Source organism: Rhinatrema bivittatum, chromosome 6 (genome assembly GCF_901001135.1).
Source record: "Rhinatrema bivittatum chromosome 6, aRhiBiv1.1, whole genome shotgun sequence".
In the NCBI taxonomy this organism is placed as follows: domain Eukaryota; kingdom Metazoa; phylum Chordata; class Amphibia; order Gymnophiona; family Rhinatrematidae; genus Rhinatrema; species Rhinatrema bivittatum.
In genome coordinates this window covers 19,623,059-19,643,463 of record NC_042620.1, presented here as the reverse complement: position 1 = coordinate 19,643,463, position 20,405 = coordinate 19,623,059, and the positions used below count along the sequence as shown (strand labels likewise).

General features: G+C 41.6%; 1 protein-coding gene across 2 annotated transcripts in view; it reads right to left on the bottom strand.

Moving 5' to 3' along the window:
- MAP3K2 (mitogen-activated protein kinase kinase kinase 2) overlaps positions 1-20,405 on the bottom strand; it is a 222,912-nt gene that overhangs the window by 90,640 nt on the left and 111,867 nt on the right. For both annotated transcript variants that reach the window (XM_029605132.1, XM_029605131.1), the window contains one exon: positions 13,296-13,409. In XM_029605132.1, coding sequence (XP_029460992.1) covers positions 13,296-13,409 — 114 coding nt within the window. The remainder of the gene's footprint in view (positions 1-13,295; positions 13,410-20,405) is intronic.

Below are 20,405 nucleotides of genomic sequence, written 5' to 3'. Positions count from 1 at the left end.
AACCTGGAAAAGGGGATTTCCTTTTGGAGTCTCACAACTCAAATTGCGTTAATCATGGATGCATCCATCCTGGGGTGGGGAGCTCATGTGGTTGGGCTCGGCATCCAGGGTCTGTGTTCCTCTCAGGAACATTCTTGTCAAATCAACTTCCTTGAGCTCCAGGCGATCAGGTATGCACTATGGGCATTCAGAGATCAGCTGTCCAACAAAGTTGTCCTGATCAAGACCGACAACCAAGTAGCTATGTGATATGTAAACATGCATGAAGGTATGGAATCATACCTCCTGTGTCAGAAAGCGGTCCAGATCTGATCATGGGCCCTGTCTCATGGGATGGTGCTCATGGCCATGTACCTGACCAGGATGGAAAACGTGATGGCAGACAGGCTGAGTCGAGTCTTCAGACTCCACAAGTGGTCCCTGGACTATATATATATATATATATATAAATGATCTGGAAATGAATATGACGAGTGAGGTTATCAAATTTGCGGACGATAAATTATTCAGAGTAGTTAAATCACAAGCGGAATGTAATACATTACAGGAGGACCTTGCAAGACTGGAAGATTGGGCATCCAAATGGCAGATTAAATTTAATGTGGACAAGTGCAAGGTGTTGCATATAGGGAAAAGTAACCCTTGCTGTAGTTACACAATGTTAGGTTCCATACTAGGAGCTACCACCCAGGAAAAAGATCTAGGCATCATAGTGGATAATACTTTAAAATAGTCAGCTCAGTGTGCTGCAGCAGTCAAAAAAGCAAACAGAATGTTAGGAATTATTAGGAAGGGAATGGTGAATAAAACGGAAAATGTCATAATGCCTCTGTATCGCTCCTTGGTGAGACCGCACCTTGAATACTGTGTACAATTCTGAACGAATAGATATGAATCGGTTATTTACACTTTCGGATAATAGAAAGACTAGGGGGCATTCCATGAAGTTAGCAAGTAGCACATTTAAGACTAATCGGAGAAAATTCTTTCACTCAATGCACAATTAAGCTCTGGAATTTGTTGCCAGAGGATGTGGTTAGTGCAGTTAGTGTAGCTGGGTTCAAAAAAGGTTTGGATAAGTTCTTGGGGAAGAAGTGCATTAACTGCTATTAATCAAGTTTACTTAGGGAATAGCCACTGCTATTAATTGCATCAGTAGCATGGGGTCTTCTTGGTGTTTGGGTATTTGCCAGGTTCTTTTGGCCTGGCTTGGCCACTGTTGGAAACAGGATGCTGGGCTTGATGGACCCTTGGTCTGACCCAGCATGGCAATTTCTTATGTTCTTAAAGAGCCACGGGGGGGTGTGCTCTTATTCACAAGAGCCTGCCTCTTCGGATACATTTTTCATTCTGTGATCCAAAGGGGAGATCTGTAATTTTGGAGGGTAGCCTGTATGGTCAATCCATCATATAAGCCAATATATATCGTCTTAATACCAGGCAAAGTAACTTTTAAGTGCACAACTAGAGAAGTTTGATACCAGAAGCTTGGGTGTGGGAAGTGACTGGAACATGTGCACTGACAGTAACTTGGATAGATCTAACACTAGTATGCGTCAGAGAGTGCAATTGGGATACACCATTTGTTATCCAATCACATATTAAAAGATGTCTGGAGGGAACAAAACCTGTCACGTAAGGATTACACATTCTACTCCTCTAGGAATAAATCAATACAGTAGGTCAGATTATTTTCTATGTGTTCCTGACCTGGCACTAGTGACATGCGTTTGTAATATTTACATATCTACTTTATCAAATCATAATGCGATTTCTGTTACATTTGGGACAGCATTTTGATTTCAATCTTCTAGACCTTGATGGCTTAATATTTCATTGCTGGGGAATGAGGACTTTTGAGAACTTGTAACACGTTACTGCAGAATATCAGGAGACCAATCCCATAACTGTATATAACTCTACACTGTGGTGGGAGACCTTTAAATATGTGTTAAGAGCTTGTTAAAGCTCGTATGCAAATTACTTGAAGGCAAAAAGAGTGACTAACATAAAGGACCTTGAGGTGCTTAATAAATCTCTTGAACAGAAACATAAGGCTGGGGGTTCTTCAGATGTATTTAACTAATTGGATCTAGCCAGGGATGAGCTGAGGATATTGCAGACTGCTAATATAGAAAGATTTCTAAAATTCATGAAATAAAAGTATTATGAGCAGGACAATAGGGCCAATGCTTTATTGGCTAGAGCGGTGAAAAAGAATAGATAGTACATTGGTGTATGATCTATGAGGTTCAGAAAGCACAATTAAATACATACCATCAGATATTAATCAAATATTTGCCCAACACTTTAAGAATCTATACAGTGCTCATACAGAACCCACGCGAGAAGAGATAGACACTGCGGATCCTTTAGACGACCTGGAATTATCAGCTGAGGATGCGGCAACTTTAGTTCATCCCATCACGACTGGGAAAGTAACTTGAGCTATTAAGCAACTGGCTTCCGAGAAAAGCCCAGCCTGGATGGGTTTCCCATAGGTTTTTATAAATTTGTTGCAGAGATGCTGGCGCCAGGACTTAGTCAACTATATATCTATTTACAGACCCGGATGCTCGGCTAGGGCGACTCACTGAGGTACTACCTATTTTGATACATAAAAAAAAAAAAAAAAAAAATCAAAAGATCCTCTTCAGTGGGCATTCTAATAGCCAATCTCGCTGATCAACACGGACGTAAAATTATTAGCTAAGATTGAGAATTGAAGATATGATTCCCAAGTTCATTGATAAGGAACAGACTGGGTTCATAAAGGAAAAGCTATCCACGCATAATACTAAATGCTTATTTAATCTTCTTCATTTGGCCTCGGCTTGTAAGAGACTGGGTGCTATTTCAACAGATGCGGATAAGGCCTTCGACCATATCTCCTGGCCATATATTTTTCTGATGTTTCAAAAGTGGGGATTCCCAGATGCATTTATAGCTTGGCTTAAGGCATTGTATTCCAATCCAATGGCTCATGTTTTGTCTAATGGGGTGCTGTCGGCTCCATTCTTTATTGAAAGAGGCACCCGGCAGGGAAGCCTTATGTCACCTATTTTATTTGACTTGGCTCTTGGTATAAGCCATCTGGCGGTCCCATTAGGCTTTACCTATTTTGACAGGTATCACATTATGCAGATATGCTTTTATTTTTTACTTGATTACATGAGTCCATTCCTGTGTTTATGGCGGTATTGCAGGTTTACAACCCTCTCTCAGGATACAAGATTAATTATTCAGAATCGAAGTGATGCTGGTGGGACCGCCAACCCCTCATCCGCTGGTATTGAACAGTTTCCTCCTGGCAGAAGAGGGATTCAAATATCTGAGAATCTGGGTCCCTAAAGATCTATCTAAATTGTTCATCACTAATTATTCACCTATTATAAACAAAATAAAAGCTGATCTGATAAGGTGGACCCCCTCTTACCATATTTTGGTTGAGTAGAGCGAATCTAGTTAAGATGGCATTCTACCAAGACTGTTAAACCCTTTCATGCACATCCCATGCCATGTCAACAACACAATTTTTTCCACACTGAGGGGGAATATTCTTAGTTTTGTGTGGCAAGGTAAACAGCCCGGATTAAAAATACAGAATTGACTACATCTCAAAAGGAGGGGGAACAGCCTTCCTGGATTTGTGACTATATTATTGGGTCACTTGGCTGGAATGAATGGGACTCCGCATTTGCTCTCACTGGAGAAAGGATGTGCAGAAGGTATCAGCTTAGCAGCACTGCTTCATATGCCCCCTACTTAAATAGCTTACAGGACCTTGGGTAGAACCAATCCTATCATGGCCCACACCCTTAAAATTTGGCACAGAGTCAATAAGAAATCAGGGATTTCCCGCACTGAGTCATCTTGTATGTTTTCTTTATTTAAAAACCCCCGACTTTCACAAACCCCCGACTTTCACAAACTTGGCACCTCTAGGTTAAAGCACTTTTAAGCTTTAACCCGTATCCTCTATTGTATTTCTTAATTATTTCCACCTATACTTCCTTCCAGCTACATAAGCTTCCAAGTTCTTTATCCTTGTTGAATGTAACTTTGCCTTATTCATTTCTTTTGTTTAATTTTCTTTAGTTACGCTACAGTTATACTCTTGTTAAATGTAAACCGATCCGATATGGTTATTACTATGAAGGTCGGTATGAAAAAGTGTTAAATAAATAAATAAATAAATCTCCATGGGCTTGGTGGAGTAGGAAGAGAAAGGCTTAACATTTTGGGGACAATTCCTGATGGACAAGCAGGTTAAACTTTTCTCTGACTTGGTGATTGACTTTGCAATATCTAAATCACTTATTATCTATATCTCCAGTTAAGAAGAGATATCGCTAACATGCAGGGGCAATGAGGCAATGGAGGACTGTGAGGGGCAGGAGGGACTTCTTTGCTGTAAAAAGGGAGGCAGATATTTAATTAAAACATTTTACTTGTATATTGGTAAGGATATGAGAGTAGAGGTGATATCGCCAGGCTTTATTACCGCCTGGAATAGTGACTTACAGGCAGAGTTGGATTGGAGTGACTGGAAGCAAATATGGCATTCTGCCACTTCAATTTCTGTCCGTAGAAAAATGGAGAGTTTTTATACAAACTGTTACATCAAACAGATCGTACGCCTGCGTTTTTTGCTAAATTCAGTGCTAGCAGCGCTACATGTTGGCGAGAGTGCCTTTTAGTGCGAATTGTTTTGGGAGACAAGTTATGAGCTGCCTTCTGCAAATCTGGGGGAAATCCAAGCCCAAAGATCCCTGTATTTGTCTCGAACTTCTGGAGGGATAGATCATGTACGAGAGGGTGTAGGAAGCTCACCACCCAACTGTAACACACTGGACACCTCACCATCGTGCACATGCAAGCTCCTAATCTGCTGTGCTGGGAAAGAAAGGTAGCAGAAATTGCCACACTGGGGCAACTGACCTACGCTCTTAGAGAACAAAAGGACACATAATAGTATTTGGAGGGTTTATTGGACATGGGAGATGTGAGAAAGTAATTGCCTAAATTACTCTTTTGCTCATGCTTTACCTCATGTTATGCTGTTCCTACTGACTTATATAAGATGCCGTATATTTAATGTTCCTGGTTTAAAATAAAGAGTTAAAAAAAAAAAAAAAAAGGGGGGTCACGTGATGCGGTGACGCCGAGCAGACGCTTCTGCCTGAGCTCTGTGCCTCGCCCCCTCTGCATCGGCCTACATCTTCGATTTTCTGTGAATGATCGTCTTTCCACCGGCAGATCTTACTGAACAAATGTCTATAGATCATTTTATGCTTAAAGGAACAAACACCATGCCTCTGAAAGGAGGGAAAAAGGACAAAACAAATACTGTGGGAGCCAAGATGGCGGACGCGCACGTGCGGCCTACTCCCCCAAGTTCACCTGCAACCTCCTCGCCGTCTAATGACCTCACTATCACGGTCACCAACGCAGTTGTTGCGGCTTTGGACGGTAGATTTAACGAACTATCTTCACAGTTCAGAGAATTGAAAGACTCTGTCTCTGAGGTCCTACCGCGACTTACCGCCGTTGAAGAAAGGGTCTCAGCAACGGAAGATGAACAACTTATTACCCAAAATAAGATAAAAGAGCTGGAGCAAGTTGTCCTAAGTCAATCTGACAAAATAGACGATTTAGAGAACAGGGCTCGGCGCAACAACATTCGTATAGCAGGTATTCCTGAAGCTGCAGGGGAACAAAACTTAGAGGAACTGCTGGAAACTTGGCTCCCGGAGGCATTGGGGCTGACGGGCATGCGGCCCGTCTTCCATATTGAACGCGCGCACCGTCTGGGGCGCCGTAACGACGGTGATCAAAGGCCCAGGCTCATCATCGCTCGCCTGCTAAACTGGGCGCAAAAACAAAGAATAATGCAAGCTTACCGGACCCAACCAGCGCTAAAATATAAAGATGCAGATATTCGTCTTTTTCAAGATTTCTCTGCTGCTCTGGCGCAAAAACGGAAGCAGTTCAGCCCCATATGCACGGATCTATATAACAAGAACATCCGATTTCAGCTAATTTACCCAGCTACACTACGTTTCAAACATGGAGGCCAAGACCACACATTCACTGAGGTGGCGCCTGCGAAGAAATATGTTGCCGCTATTGATCCCTGAGCGCCCTCAAGGACTACACCGCCGCCGCCTGCCTGTAGCGCGATTCCAACGTTACTTAGACTGTCTATGGCTCATACCTCGGATGTCTTCAATGCTACCCTCAGCTTTTGGTACGGGCTTGCTGGAGGTACCTCGTGGCGTATTACGCACAGTCCCGCATGGAACATGACCACGACGGCCATGGCGAACCTGGCGCATTGTCTCACCGAGAGGGATTTCCCTGGAAGGCCTGCGGCGGAGTCTATTACGGCTCCCTTTTCAGTACACGTTTTTTGACGTGCACAGATACTGTGACCCATATGGTTTCTTACTTTGACTTTCTGTCGTCAACTTTTTAATTTGCTGGTTTGAGAGAGGGGTGAGGCGGTACTCAATTTTCGGACCTCCTGGTCCCAATTTACCACTGTTACATGTGTTCCTATATTTGAGGTTATGAAGTTACTACATGTAAATGGTTTTTCCTTATTGAATGGTCGATGTGGGAGGGGCGGGGCACGACGCATCTTAACGTACCCCCGCGCATTTACCCGGTATATTAGAGGGTGGATGTGGCGCCGAATTTCTAGCACTCTTGGGAAGGGGGAAGGGGAGGGGGGGAATAGGGGAGGGGTTACACCTCACAGCATATGGGCTTCAGGTATACGCAAGGATCATGGACAATTATGTTTTCAGACACTACTGGGAGCAATATCCAAACGAGTATGTGGTTTTTCTGGGATGTATTCTGTTTTTAATGGTGGGCTTAGGCTGGGGAGCCCATCATTCTTTCCTACTTACTTATGCTCTATGCTACCACTTTCAGACCATTATGGCTAGGTCGGGTATTAAACTGGCCAGTCTTAATGTTAATGGCCTAGGGCACCCAATCAAAAGAACCAAAGTTTTGCAGTACCTTAAGAAGTCGAAGGTCCATGTTGCCTGTATACAGGAGACACACTTAACTGCGATCGAAAGTAGGAAGCTTAAGCGAGACTGGATTGGTCAGTGCTTTTATTCCGCTGCAGTGGGGAAAAAGGCTGGAGTGGCGATTCTCCTTCATAAATCCCTCTCCTTTCAGATGGCACGGGAATTTATAGACCCGGAGGGCAGATATGTAATAATCACGGGCCATTTGAATGGCAGGGAAGTTACTATCGCGAATATCTATGGCCCAAACTCTCCCTCTAGGGCGTTTTTTTCCAATATTATCAATATCCTCCTTACTTATAAAGTGGGGGAGCTGCTTTTAGTAGGAGATTTTAATTCAGTTCATGACCCGACATTAGACCGCTCTGGTTTACAAACTACGCAGCGGCTACCCTCTCACAAAACTAATATAGCACAAGTCTGCAGCTCCCTAAATCTTTTGGATTATTGGAGGATTCTCCATCTGGATGAGAGGGATTATACCCACATATCCAAAGCACACCGAACCCTATCCCGTATCGACTACATATTGGGCTCTGAACGTTTGTTCCCCTTTATTGCTTCTGCAACTATTGGTAACCCTGGGGTTTCCGATCACGCCCTCATATGGGTGGATATTAACTGGGACATCTCAGTACCACATACTAAATGGTGGAAATTTCCCTCTTATTTGAGAGCTGATAAAACTTTCCAAACATACCTAAAAGCTAAATGGGTGCAATTCCAGGAGTTTAATGCCTCTCACCAGGATAACCCTGAGTTGTTTTGGCAGACCGGAAAGGTGGTTATGAGAGGGGAGATAATCTCCTTTCTCCGACATAGAAATAAAGTCTTAAATGCAGACATCCTTCGCCTGGACCTCCAACTTAAGGCTGACAAATTGGCTTATTCACGTAATCCCCATCAAGCGCATTGGGTGCAATATCACGATACTCTAGGGAAATTACAGGCTCTGATTCAACAAAGAGCTATTAAATCGATGCACTTCAAAGAACACTCCTTCTTCCGCTTTGGGAATAAGGCGGGGAGGTCACTGGCGAATCTGGTACGAATCCGTCAATCTAAAACTTATATTGTAAAATTGCGATCTTCTACGAACAATTGGGTACATAAGGGGGAGGAAATCGCGAATCTTATGCAACAATTTTATAACCATTTATATACTGAAGATCGCGCTGGAGGTCCTAGTGAAGAGAATGATTTCTTTCAATCCCTCCCTCTTCCTACTCTTACTGATCTTCAATGTGAAAAACTAAATGCTCCTATTACATGCTCCGAAATCTTGTCTGTCATTAAGAAAAGTAAATCCGGAAAGGCACCTGGCCCTGATGGATTTGCCTATGATTTTTTCAAAATGTTGGGCCCTGAACTGGTCGATACTTTGCAGTCTTTCTACTGTTCTGCTCTAGCCTTGAACTCCTTTCCTGCTGATTTCAATAAGGCTTATATCACTGTACTCCCCAAACCTGGGAAGGACCCTGGGCTACCTGCTTCCTACCGCCCCATCTCACTTTTGAACTGTGACCTCAAGCTGCTAGCTAATCTTTTGGCTACTAGGCTGAGTCTGGTCTTACCGGACCTTATTTCTTCTCCGCAGGTGGGCTTTGTAAAGGGGCGCTCTTCTAGCTCACATATCGCTAAGTTGCTCACTGCTATACAATACTGCCAATTGCATTCCATCCCTGCCATGGCCGTGAGTTTTGATTCCGAGAAGGCCTTTGACAGGGTCTCCTGGGACTATCTCTTCTCTGTATTACACAGATATGGTTTTAAAGGGTCTATACTGTCTTACATATCACTTCTATATACACAACCTTCCTCACATATTTTGGCGAATGGTTATCTTTCGCAAGCTTTCGCCCCGCAAAGAGGTGTCCGGCAAGGCTGCCCGCTATCTCCTATTCTATACATTTTAGCGATTGACCCCTTACTGCGAAAGATTGCGGCTGACCCCCTGATCCCGGGCCTTGACTGTGATGGACATACTTTTAAGACTGCTGCTTTTGCAGATGACATTTTAATATTCCTCACAAACCCGAAGCAAGCACTAACGCGGGTTTTGTTTCACCAGGCCTCTTACGGCAGTTTTTCTGGCCTCAAAATCAATATGGATAAATCTGAGGCTCTGGAAATTCATGGACACCTACAACAGACATGGGGCCCTTCCTTTCCACTCAAGTGGGCTACGGGACCTATCAAATATCTAGGGATCCTAATTTCCAGCCGGTTAGACTCCATATACAGACTAAATTTACTCCCTATGCTTAATAAGACCAAACAGCGGCTCCAACAATGGCAAAGCCTTCCCCTCTCCTTGACGGGCCGAGTCCAGCTGTTAAAAATGATGGAACTTCCCAGATGGGTATACGTACTTCAAATGTTACCTGTATGGCTTACCCAACACGACTTGACTCTCTTAAATAGCGCTATTCGACGGTTTCTGTGGCAGGGCAAACGGTCCAGGTTAGCTCTCAAATATCTTGTAGAGAATGTGGGGGAGGGGGGCCTGGCGTGCCCTGATTTTCGCAGATATAACCTGGTTTCTATGTTACGCCATATCCGAGACTGGCTGCTGGGGACGGAATACTTTTCCCCAACCGCTTTTTTGCAAGGTAGCCTACCCGGCATCTCCCTGGCTGCACTGATTCAAATGTGCCCAAAGCAACTGCCACCTGAATGTAAACAGTTTCTCATAATATGTTCAGCCCGGAAAGCCTGGGCATATTTGTGTCACATTCTTGGGCTTCCTACCTCAGTAACCCTAATCATACCTATTGGTGCTAACCCTAACTTTCCTCCAGGACAAGGCCGCTCGGTTTTCCAACTGTGGGCTTCTAAAGGTCTGCGATTGATTTCTCAACTGCTATTGCCTATGTCAGACCAACTTTACAGCTACTCTGACCTACAAGATAAATTTAACTTATCTAAACACGATTTCTATGCTTATCTACAGATTAGACACTATATTGGTTCTATGGGTATTTTGAGCATATCAGCGGAACAGAGGAGAATGGTGGAGTCTGTCTTGGGCATCGGTTATAAGGGCCGTGTCTCCTGCTCTATTTTTTCTAAATTAGTGAAAGGATACTTGCCTACCACCACTAGACAATGTATTAGTGACCGTTGGCACAACGCTTCTGACCTCCACCTCGACCCCGACATGGTTAAAATTTATCTTTCCCAAATTAAAAGTATCTCTGAGAATGTGACTCTCCGAGAACTGCAGTTCAAATTCATATGGAAATTATATTGTACTAATGCTATGGCATACAAGTTTGGGGTTAGTTCTTCTCCCTTGTGTCTAAAGTGTGGGGTTGAATCAGGGGATTATTTTCACAGTTTCTGGTCCTGTGTAAACATTCAGCCCTTTTGGTCTAGTATACGGCACCACTGTTCTACACTACTCATACTTGACTTGCCTTTAGACCCCAATTTGTGGCTCCTAGGTAGTGCTTTGGTTGACCACCTCACTCTAGCTCCGGCTCAGGCTCAGTTGGTTGACAAAGCAGGACTCCTAGCCAAACAGACCATTTTGGCGACATGGACCTCCAATACTCCTCCACATTACAATCAGTGGGCTCAAAGAATGATAAAATTGGCAACCTTTGAGCAAATGACAGCTGCCCAGCAAAGTGAGGGACGGAAGAAGTCTGTTCTACACCTTTGGCACCCGTTCTTGACCTACCATGCACAAGGGTCCTTTCTTGATTCCTCGTCACTTATGTAATTTTTAATTGCCCTTACTCCTGGCCTCTGTTCCCTCCACTCCGGCGGGCTCTAGGGTCCTGAATACACACATTTATTTTAGGCTCCACTATGCGGCCCCTGGGTTCTATTCTACTCTCTTCTTTTCTGTTATGTTCTCTCTCTTTTGCTTCTTGCACGTTTCTTCTTTTGTCTACGCCCTATCTCTTTACGGCGTAACTTTTCTCCTAGATTGGTACATCTGTTCTCAGGCCCTTGCACTTCTGCTGCTGTCAGTAATTTCAGTGCCGTTGCTGTATATACTCCCAGTTCTATTGCCTATTGCTGTGAAGACGGGGATGGGTACGGGGTGGGTTGGGGGACGGGGAGGGCACATATGATATTATGTCATCATATTTAGTTGTTACTTGTTTGTTCGTAATCACTACAGTACAGTCATCTTGGTTGTACAGCATTGTTGGATACTGATCTGTTGGTTGTTATTCTCTTGAGTACCACTGTTTGATATTTGACATGTGTGGTTACTGGCTTGTTTATCTTTGAAAACTAATAAACAGATATAATATAAAAAAAAAAAATAAATAAATAAAAAAAAAAAAAAAAAAAAGAATGTATAAGGGGATCCTGTCAGGGGTATTTTTTGGGACAGATGCACGTTCCTATGCCCATTCCAGAAAGTAGGTTCCATTAAGTTCTGCATATAGTTTTGTTACACTTTTTCTGTTTTTTCTGAGTCTATTCTCCAGCTGTTTGTGCTGTATTCGTGCTTTGCATATATCAGTTTGATGCTTGTATGAGATGCCAATAAGAATTTTTCACAACATCTTAATTTATTTAAATAAGACTTCCTGAAAACCATAACCAACAGGAAATTCTAGTCATACATACTTTAATCAAACATAACCACATTGGTGCAAACTCCACAGCTACTTTTACCCACAGGGTTTGCAACACTAACCAAAACAAATGTACACCGGTGGTCTTGCTTCGATTATTGGCTAACAGAAAATCACCCGCAGAGGTTAGTGCCGGATTTCTCTTTGGGTAATTATTTGAAACAAAACATGTTGGATTAGATATTCAAAAGCCATTTAGATGTATAACTGAAAAGTTACAAATTGCAAATAAAGGGCAATTCATACAAATATCAAATTTTAAATTTTCATGGTCCTAATAACACCAAATGATAAATATTATAATCACACGTCAGCAAGCCTGACGGCATACCCTTACATATACGGGCCACCCAGACCTCTACATCATTTGCACGATGTAAGTGTATTTTTTTCAATTCTTTTTTCTTCGCACATAAGAATTCATATAATTAAAAAATAAGCAGTAACAATGGGAACTCTTGGCTCTTGGATTGTTTTGTACCTGAAAAGTTAGCCATCTAAACGGCTACCCGGCTATATTCAAAACTCTATGCAGCTAAATTTTAGCCACGTAATGACTTATGTGGCTAGAATTTTGCCACACAAGTCAAGGGCATCCCAGGGGCAGGCGAGAGGTGTTTCTGGGCAGAGCAGAGGTAGCCGCATAACTCTGGTTATGCTGTAGGGCTGTCCTAAAGTTGGCCAGATATACTTATCCAGCCAGCTTTAAGATAGCTGGGGATATTCAGCGGCGCAGCTGCTCCGTGAATATCCCCATTAAGTCAGCCGGATAGCTATAACTTAACTAGCCACTCTGCAGCTGAATAGCAGCCCATTTGATTCTGTAGGATCAAAACTATAAGTTTTGTTCCATTTTCTGGCCTCCTCCCACACCCAAAAAATGCTTCCGCAGTATGTGGATATAAGTATGTGCATCAATGAGAAATGCACACAATTTTACCAGCATACAAGGTGGACAACATAAAAGTTAAATCATTGTTTTACCCTCTAAATCTCCTGTATCCTCAGCTTAAGGCTCTTGAAAATCTATTGTAAGCTTCCCCCATTAAGTTCTACTACATTTTAGAACTCAGTCTGTGCTTGTGGAATCCAAATTAAAAAGTGAGTTTTCCGTAACAGTAAATTAATATATTTAACTGCTCTCCTTTTCCCTTTGTTTTAGTGTCTTTAATGGAAGGACTGGATAAGATAGCCAAAATAGGAGGAATAATATACTCTGTTATTGCTATGGAAATTATTAATTGGAGTGAGGGAAGAATTGACAGAGGGAGGTGAAACTTAAGAGTTCTTGAACTCGATGGACCAGATTAGGTTCATCTGGAGAAAAATGATTAGAATAATTTATAGGTAAGGAAAGACTTTTTTTTTTGCTTTGCACATAGGGTGCTTTCTTATATTTTACTTACAAATATAATGTTAGTTAGGTAATACTTTTGAAGTTATCAAGTTATAAGACATCATAAAAACATGACATTGCTATAAAAAATAAATACTTATGGGATGTTTTTCTTAAACCAGGTTTCTATTCCAAGATCAGACCATCACCATACTTTAAGCAAACATTTACCAACGTCATACTTCTTCTGCTCTTATTCATCATCACAGAACGATCTCTGATCTAGAAAGGAGAAAATGTTCCTATCCATACCTGAGTATTTCCAGTCAGTACCAACAATATCTTGAGGCTCTTCATATGAACACTACGGTCTAGAAGCTCAACTGCTTTGTCAAGATCATCCTGTGTGGTTAATGGGATCACAAGCTACAAAGAGAGAAAAAGCAAAAGGTGGCTTACTTGGAAGATTATTTAATACATATTCAACAATGCCTTGTCAAGTTAATGGTAACCTAAAATCAGCTTTCAGCTAATGAACTATTCTTTTATAGTTTTCCTTTTCCATTACCTTAGACAATTAACTACTCCGCACTTGGACTATATTTAATCTACACTAGTTAGGACTGGAGTGGAGGTATATTTAGAGGAGTCAAATGCATATTAGTTGCAAAGTTTAAGCAACAATATAACGCATACATTTTTGTCACTTTCCCCAGTCAGTAGTTCGGGACTTAATGTATGCATGGGATATATTTCAAGAGAAAAGGTAGGAAGGCATTTAACTAGTTGAAGTCTTTTGGGGTGTTCAAATCTGATTATGCCAAGATTACAAAACAGTGCGATAAGGGTTGGGGTCCAGAGTGATGAGAAAGCTAGGGTGCATAAGGAACTATAGCACCAAAAGAAAATAAAGGGTAATAATGCCTCTGTAAAAGTTGTTAGTGAGACCCCATCAAGAGTATTCTGGAGGCTGCACCTCCAAAAGGATACAGACAGGCAATCCAGAAAATGACTAACAAATTGATTCAAAATCTACACCAAAAGTCCTATGAAATGACTTAACTGTGTATCCCTAGAGGACAGATGGGAAGAGGGAGTATAACAAACTTTCAATATGGAACAACTGTCTCTCTTACATGTGTTTATAAAACACTGCATACATCTAATAGCGTTATAGAAATAAAAGTTGTCATATACATAAGCCATATAAAGTATGTTTCAGTGGAAAAAGAACAGGAAGTCATGAAATGAGGCTAAGGGAGCAGACTCAGGAGTAACTAAATATTTCTTCACAGAAAGGCAGGTGGATACATTGACTATCCTCCCAGTGTGGTTAAGGCAAAACGAAAAACAGTAACAATTCAAGCAAGCATGGGAGAATCACAGAGGATCTTTGACAGGAAATGAAAGTAAAGGCACAGATTAAACAGAATCTGTAGTACTGCAACAGAAAAAGGATAATGGACGGATTACATTAACTTGGTGGTTACACTACTTTCTACAGTTGATACACTGAAGCTTGGCATTAAGAATTAAATTCTCTTTCCCACTCTGCCTGAAAAGGCTCAGATTTATGCATAGGCAATGCAGGCATCTGCCTCAGACACAAATTTGTATAGGCGCCAGAGCACCACCACCCCTGCTACCATGCCTTCATCCAGGTCTGCCACTGCAGACCTCTTCCACAGGACATAAGAACATAAGAAATTGCCATGCTGGGACAGACCAAGGGTCCCATCAAGCCCAGCATCCTGTTTCCAACAGAGGCCAAAAACCAGGCCACAAGAACCTGGCAATTACCCAAACACTAAGAAGAACCCATGCTACTGATGCAATTAATAGCAGTGGCTATTCCCTAAGTATAATTGATTAATAGCCATTAATGGACTTCTCCTCCAAGAACTTATCCAAATCTTTTTTGAACCCAGCTACACTAACTGCACTAACCACATCCTCTGGCAACAAATTCCAGAGATTTATTGTGCGTTGAGTGAAAAAGAATTTTCTCCGATTAGTCTTAAATGTGTTACTTGCTAACTTCATGGAATGGCCCCTAGTCCTTCTATTATTCGAAAGTGTAAATAACCGAGTCACATCTACTCATTCAAGACCTCTCATGATCTTAAAGACCTCTATCATATCCCCCCTCAGCCGTCTCTTCTCCAAGCTGAACAGCCCTAACCTCTTCAGCCTTTCCTCATAGGACTGGCAGCAGCAACTTCTTGATGAGAACTGAAGCACAGGGCTCACCCGTTGCATGCAGCTCAGTCCTCTGCTAGGGTTCCTGTTAGCATGGAAACTTGTGCAGGACGGCTGCAAGGCCCGCAAACCCAGGCTAATTGATAGGCCCTATGCTTGAGGTCTCCTTCAAGGAGTTGCTTGCTGCTGCTGCTTCTATTGCCACCAGCACCACAGAAAAGGATACAAAAACGTCAAACTACCTCCTCCCACTGATCTCTGCAGGTGAGGAGGGATGCAACAGGTAGGCGAAGGGGAGAGGGATTTGGGTTGAGTCATCCAGGGGTCTAGCTTCTTCCCCCTCCCCCACCAATGGTTTCGGGGGGGGGGGGGGGGTGTGAATTCCCTGCAACCTCCAATAATTCAGTGATTTCTGGGGGGGGGGGGGGAGACATCGCTCCCCCCCACTCTCCAATGCTTTTAGGGGAAGGAAGAGGTGGAGGGAGATTTTCCCCCTATATCCCTCCAAGTCTTGAAGAGGAGAGGAGGAGGACCTTTTGCATGAATTTAACTTTTTGCAAATTAAAGAGCTCACACAACATATTAACTGTTTCTGTTTCCAATTATATATGTAACTATCACCCGCTGAGATATGTGGATCAGCAGGCTGTAAATGGTTTCATGTCTCAGTATCATTCCTCGGTACTGCTTCTGCATACCTATCGACAATGTCTAGCCTTAAACATTAACTTAACACATTTTTATCATTTCAGTCCAGATACCTCACATTTAGAAAAAGAGAAGGCCGGGATATAAAACAAGTTACAGAAGTACATAAGGCCTGTTTATTAAGCTTTGGATCCTCATAGCCACAGCCTTAGAAAGCCTGATTTCTTTGGTACCATGGCTCAAGTGATGTAGTTTAATATTTCAAGAAAAACGTTTTGACGGTGTATGGTTTAAATAATATTGGAATCAAATGTGGTGCATTTAAATGATATCACTTTTCAGATGACTGACTCAAATCTGCTAACTTTGCAATCCTGGAACACAGAACACAGAAACTGGCTTATCAGATAACAAAATTAATTACTTGTACTGAGTGCTCTCAGAGTTCAGCAGTTCTCCAGTCATACAACTGGGCGATGCCATCCTGATGGTGCCAATCCGGACCTTTCTGGGAGAATCTTAAGCTCCACTACGCATGCGCAGTAGTTCCTGCATGCTGCCAGCATGCCCCCATCCTATCATTAAGTTAATGAATTCAACTCCATATGGGGAGGAGGGATTGATGTGATTGATGAACTCCTTGCTCTCAGAACACCTATTACAGGTCTTCCAACTAGCAACTGGACAATCTAGTCATTGAGGAGCTATCCCACTGCATTAAGTACCCTATACATAGAGATGTATAATGCATTTGACTAGCTAAGCAACATTACAGCTTCTAGTTTTATAGTATTTATCTTCTGGGAGTGATCAATATGGAATGGATTTCCCATTGGGATCTGCTATGTACTTGCAAGTGACTCGGAATGGCCACCATCAGACAGGATGCTGGCTCAATGGATCACTGGACTCACCCAGCATGGCACTTCTTTTATACTTTTCATGCTCTCTGCTCATATTTTTCTGCTTTTTTATACACTTTGAATAATCTAGTTCAAAACTTTTATTGTTTTCATCTTCTTTCAGTTTTTGCTTTCTATTTATACACATGAACAAATGCATCTGCTTTCTTAAAAGCAAAGAATTTTGCTTTTACATTTTTTTTTAACTTAATTTTTCTTTTTATAATTGTTTTTGTCTCATCTCCTTCAATTCCTTCCTTCAGATATATTCATATAGTTATTTTTCTAACTTTTACCTGTACAAAATATAAAGACAGAAAAAACAAACTTCAAGTGCATCTGTATTTTCCACAGTAGCAGACAACTGGGAGCCACAAACAAAAAACCACCATGGAGTGGATGTAACCTCTAAACAGAAAGTGAAGTTGCTTACCTGTAACAGGTGCTCTCCGTAGACAGCAGGACAAAACAGCCACACAAGCAGGGTGACATCATCTGACAGTGCTAGCATAGACTTGCTCTCTCAAAACTCAGAAAAATAAACTTTCCTGAGCATGCCTGGGAGATCCTGCGTACTGGCCCCACACGAGTCTTCTCACTCATTTCATTAGCTCAACTTTTAATTCTAAGGGAAGAGGGTGGTATTATGTGGCTATTTTGTCCTGCCATCTATAGAGAACATGTGTAACATTTAAGCAACTTTGCTTTCTCCATGGACAAACGGGACAAATGCAACTTTTTTGACTGCTGTGCTGCAGCAGTCAAAAAAGCAAACAGAATGTTAGGAACTATTAGGAAGGGAATGGTTAATAAAACGGAAAATGTCATAATGCTTCTATACCGCTCCATGGTGAGACTGCACCTGGAATGTAAAACATTTATTCCAAGGTTTCAGAATCCTTTGTGGGGATTGTCTCTGGACACTTCAAGGTAGAGGAAGGTGTACAATTCTGGTCACCGCATCTCAAAAAAGATATAGCTGTGATGGAGAAGGTACAGAGAAGGGCAACCAAAATGATAAAGGGGATGGAACAGCTCCCCTATGAGGAAAGGCCGAAGAGGTTAGGGTTGTTCAGCTTGGAGAAGAAACGGCTGAGGGGGGATATGATAGAGGTCTTTAAGATCATGAGAGGTCTTGAACGAGTAGATGTGAATCGGTTATTTACACTTTTGAATAATAGAAGGACTAGGGGGCATTCCATGAAGTTAGCAAGTAGCACATTTAAGACTAATCGGAGAAAATTCTTTTCACTCAATGCACAATTAAACTCTGGAATTTGTTGCCAGAGGATGTGGTTAGTGCAGTTAGTGTAGCTGGGTTCAAAAAAGGTTTGGATAAGTTCTTGGAAGTCCATTAACGGCTATTAATCAATTATACTTAGGGAATAGCCACTGCTATTAATTGCATCAGTGGCATGGGATCTTCTTAGTGTTTGGGTAATTGCCAGGTTCTTGTGGCCTGGTTTGGCCTCTGGTGGAAACAGGATGTTGGGCTTGATGACCCTTGGTCTGACCCAGCATGGCAATTTCTTATGTTCTTAAAAATCGGCCACACTAAGAGAGACTCCCAAACTGAATATCTAAATTCCTTTCGTGATTCTTTGGCAACCTAATGAGAAGAGGAAGGTGGAGAGTTGTAACTATTATTTAAATAGATTTTTAAGTACTGCTTGGCCAAAGGCATTGACTGCAAGGGTGTCTTTTTCTAGGCTGTAGTATTTAATGGAAGTGTGTATAGATGACCAAGCAACTGTTTTACAGATAATCTGTATTGAGGTAGAATGTTGAATGTTGCAATTGCTCGAATTTGATGCACTTTGACTCTGCCAGGGAGATCTACACTTGTAATAAAAAAGTAATACAGTTCAAAAGCCAAGCAGAAAGAATTTGTTTACCCACTGGAAGACCCTGTTTGATCTGATTAAAAGAGACAACTAACTAATAAATCATTCTTCAATGTTTTGTTGTTCTAAGCAGAAAAGTAAAACTCTTCTACAGTGTTTCCCAACCCTCTCCTGGAGGCACACCTAACCAGTCAGGTTTTCAAGATATCCTTAATAACTGAATATTAGGACAAAGTATCAATCTTTCAATTTGCATTCTAATCAAGATAACACAAATCAAGTCGTATTTGCTGAGCCTCTTAGCAGAATGTCTCTTCGTCAGTGTAACAATTGTGGTGCTTCAGTCCCAAAGCATGCCATTTGAAGCTGTTGCTATGAAAAATGAGCAGATTCATTTGAGAAAGGAAGTGGCTGAGTTTCAAAAACCTTCCTCTACCTTGAAGCGTCCAGAGACAATCCCCACAAAGGATTCTGAAACCTTGGAATAAATGTTTTACAGTAGACTCTGGTAGAATAAGACCCTGTGCCAGAGACATCCAATTTCCCCAGAGTGTGCAGCATCCAGGATATCCACCCCCACTCCTGCAGAGGAATCAGGAATCCAGCAATAAATGGATTATGGTGGGCTCTGGTACAATGTAGCCTGCAAAGAACAGACACTCACTCTCCCCAATGACACCCTTACAAAATGCTTTTTCTGAACTGGGAAATGAAGATGCTCCAGCAATAGAAAATGAAGTGGTGTCAAAGGAAACAGGACACCCAATGCACCCGGTAACCTTTTAACACTATCAAATGTCATAAAAGAAAGCTCCTTCTGCTCAAAGACTCGGTCATCAGAGAAACTAATTTGGGAACTCATTTTGAAGGGGATACAAGATCTTCAGCTGGTAGAAATGTAAACCAGGTAGTCAATGCAATTTATTTTTTATTTTTATTTATTTTATTTTATATACCGGCAACCGTTTGCACATCGTGCCGGTTTACAAGTAACTTATAACAAGGAATATATAGGCGAGGCCTTTACAAAGAACAATATGTAACACAGTAACAAAGCAGAAAGCAGTGTTATCACCCATCTGGGGACCGGTGACCTCACTAGAAAGAGTATTCAAGCAGTACAGAAAGATTTCAAGAATCTAGGAAAGAAGATTAGACACATGGCAAAGGCTATTTCCTGTTCATGGGAAGAAAAGGCTAACCCATAGAGATAATTTCAATACATGGCTCAAAATATGGTGTAAATAATGATTTTGGATATGTTGGAGGCTATACAATAAAGATGGCAACATTGTCAGAGGCAGGAAAGTGGATCCAATGAAAGAAATTTAGATCACACACTATCAGGCTTTTAAACTAGAGAAGGGGAGAGGGGGGGTGGCAGGAGGCAGCCAATGATCGTAGAATGTCAACCCCAACAAATACAAGAAATGGGAGGAGAAAAAAAAGTCAATCAGCTCATTTTTCTACACTTAAGCCACGATCAGAAATGGTGATTATTATGTAAACGCTTTGTTAAATATCTTAACTTTAATTACCTTTACTTTGAACCTTCTCAACTGCGATTGTTTTTAGATTTGCATGTCCAAGAAGCTCATTGGAACTGTGATGTCTGATCTGCTTCTCTATTTTCCTTTTTCAGAGTTTTATCGCTTTTTTTTTCCTATAATTATTTTGAGATATGTGTGGGAATGTTTACCTTTTTTTTCTTATGTTAACTTGTAGTTAAATATGATGTTCATTATTCTTTATTACTAGGCACATTTCTCATTCCTTTTCTGGTACACGATTCTTGTGTTTTATTTTGTAAAATTTATAAATAAATAAAT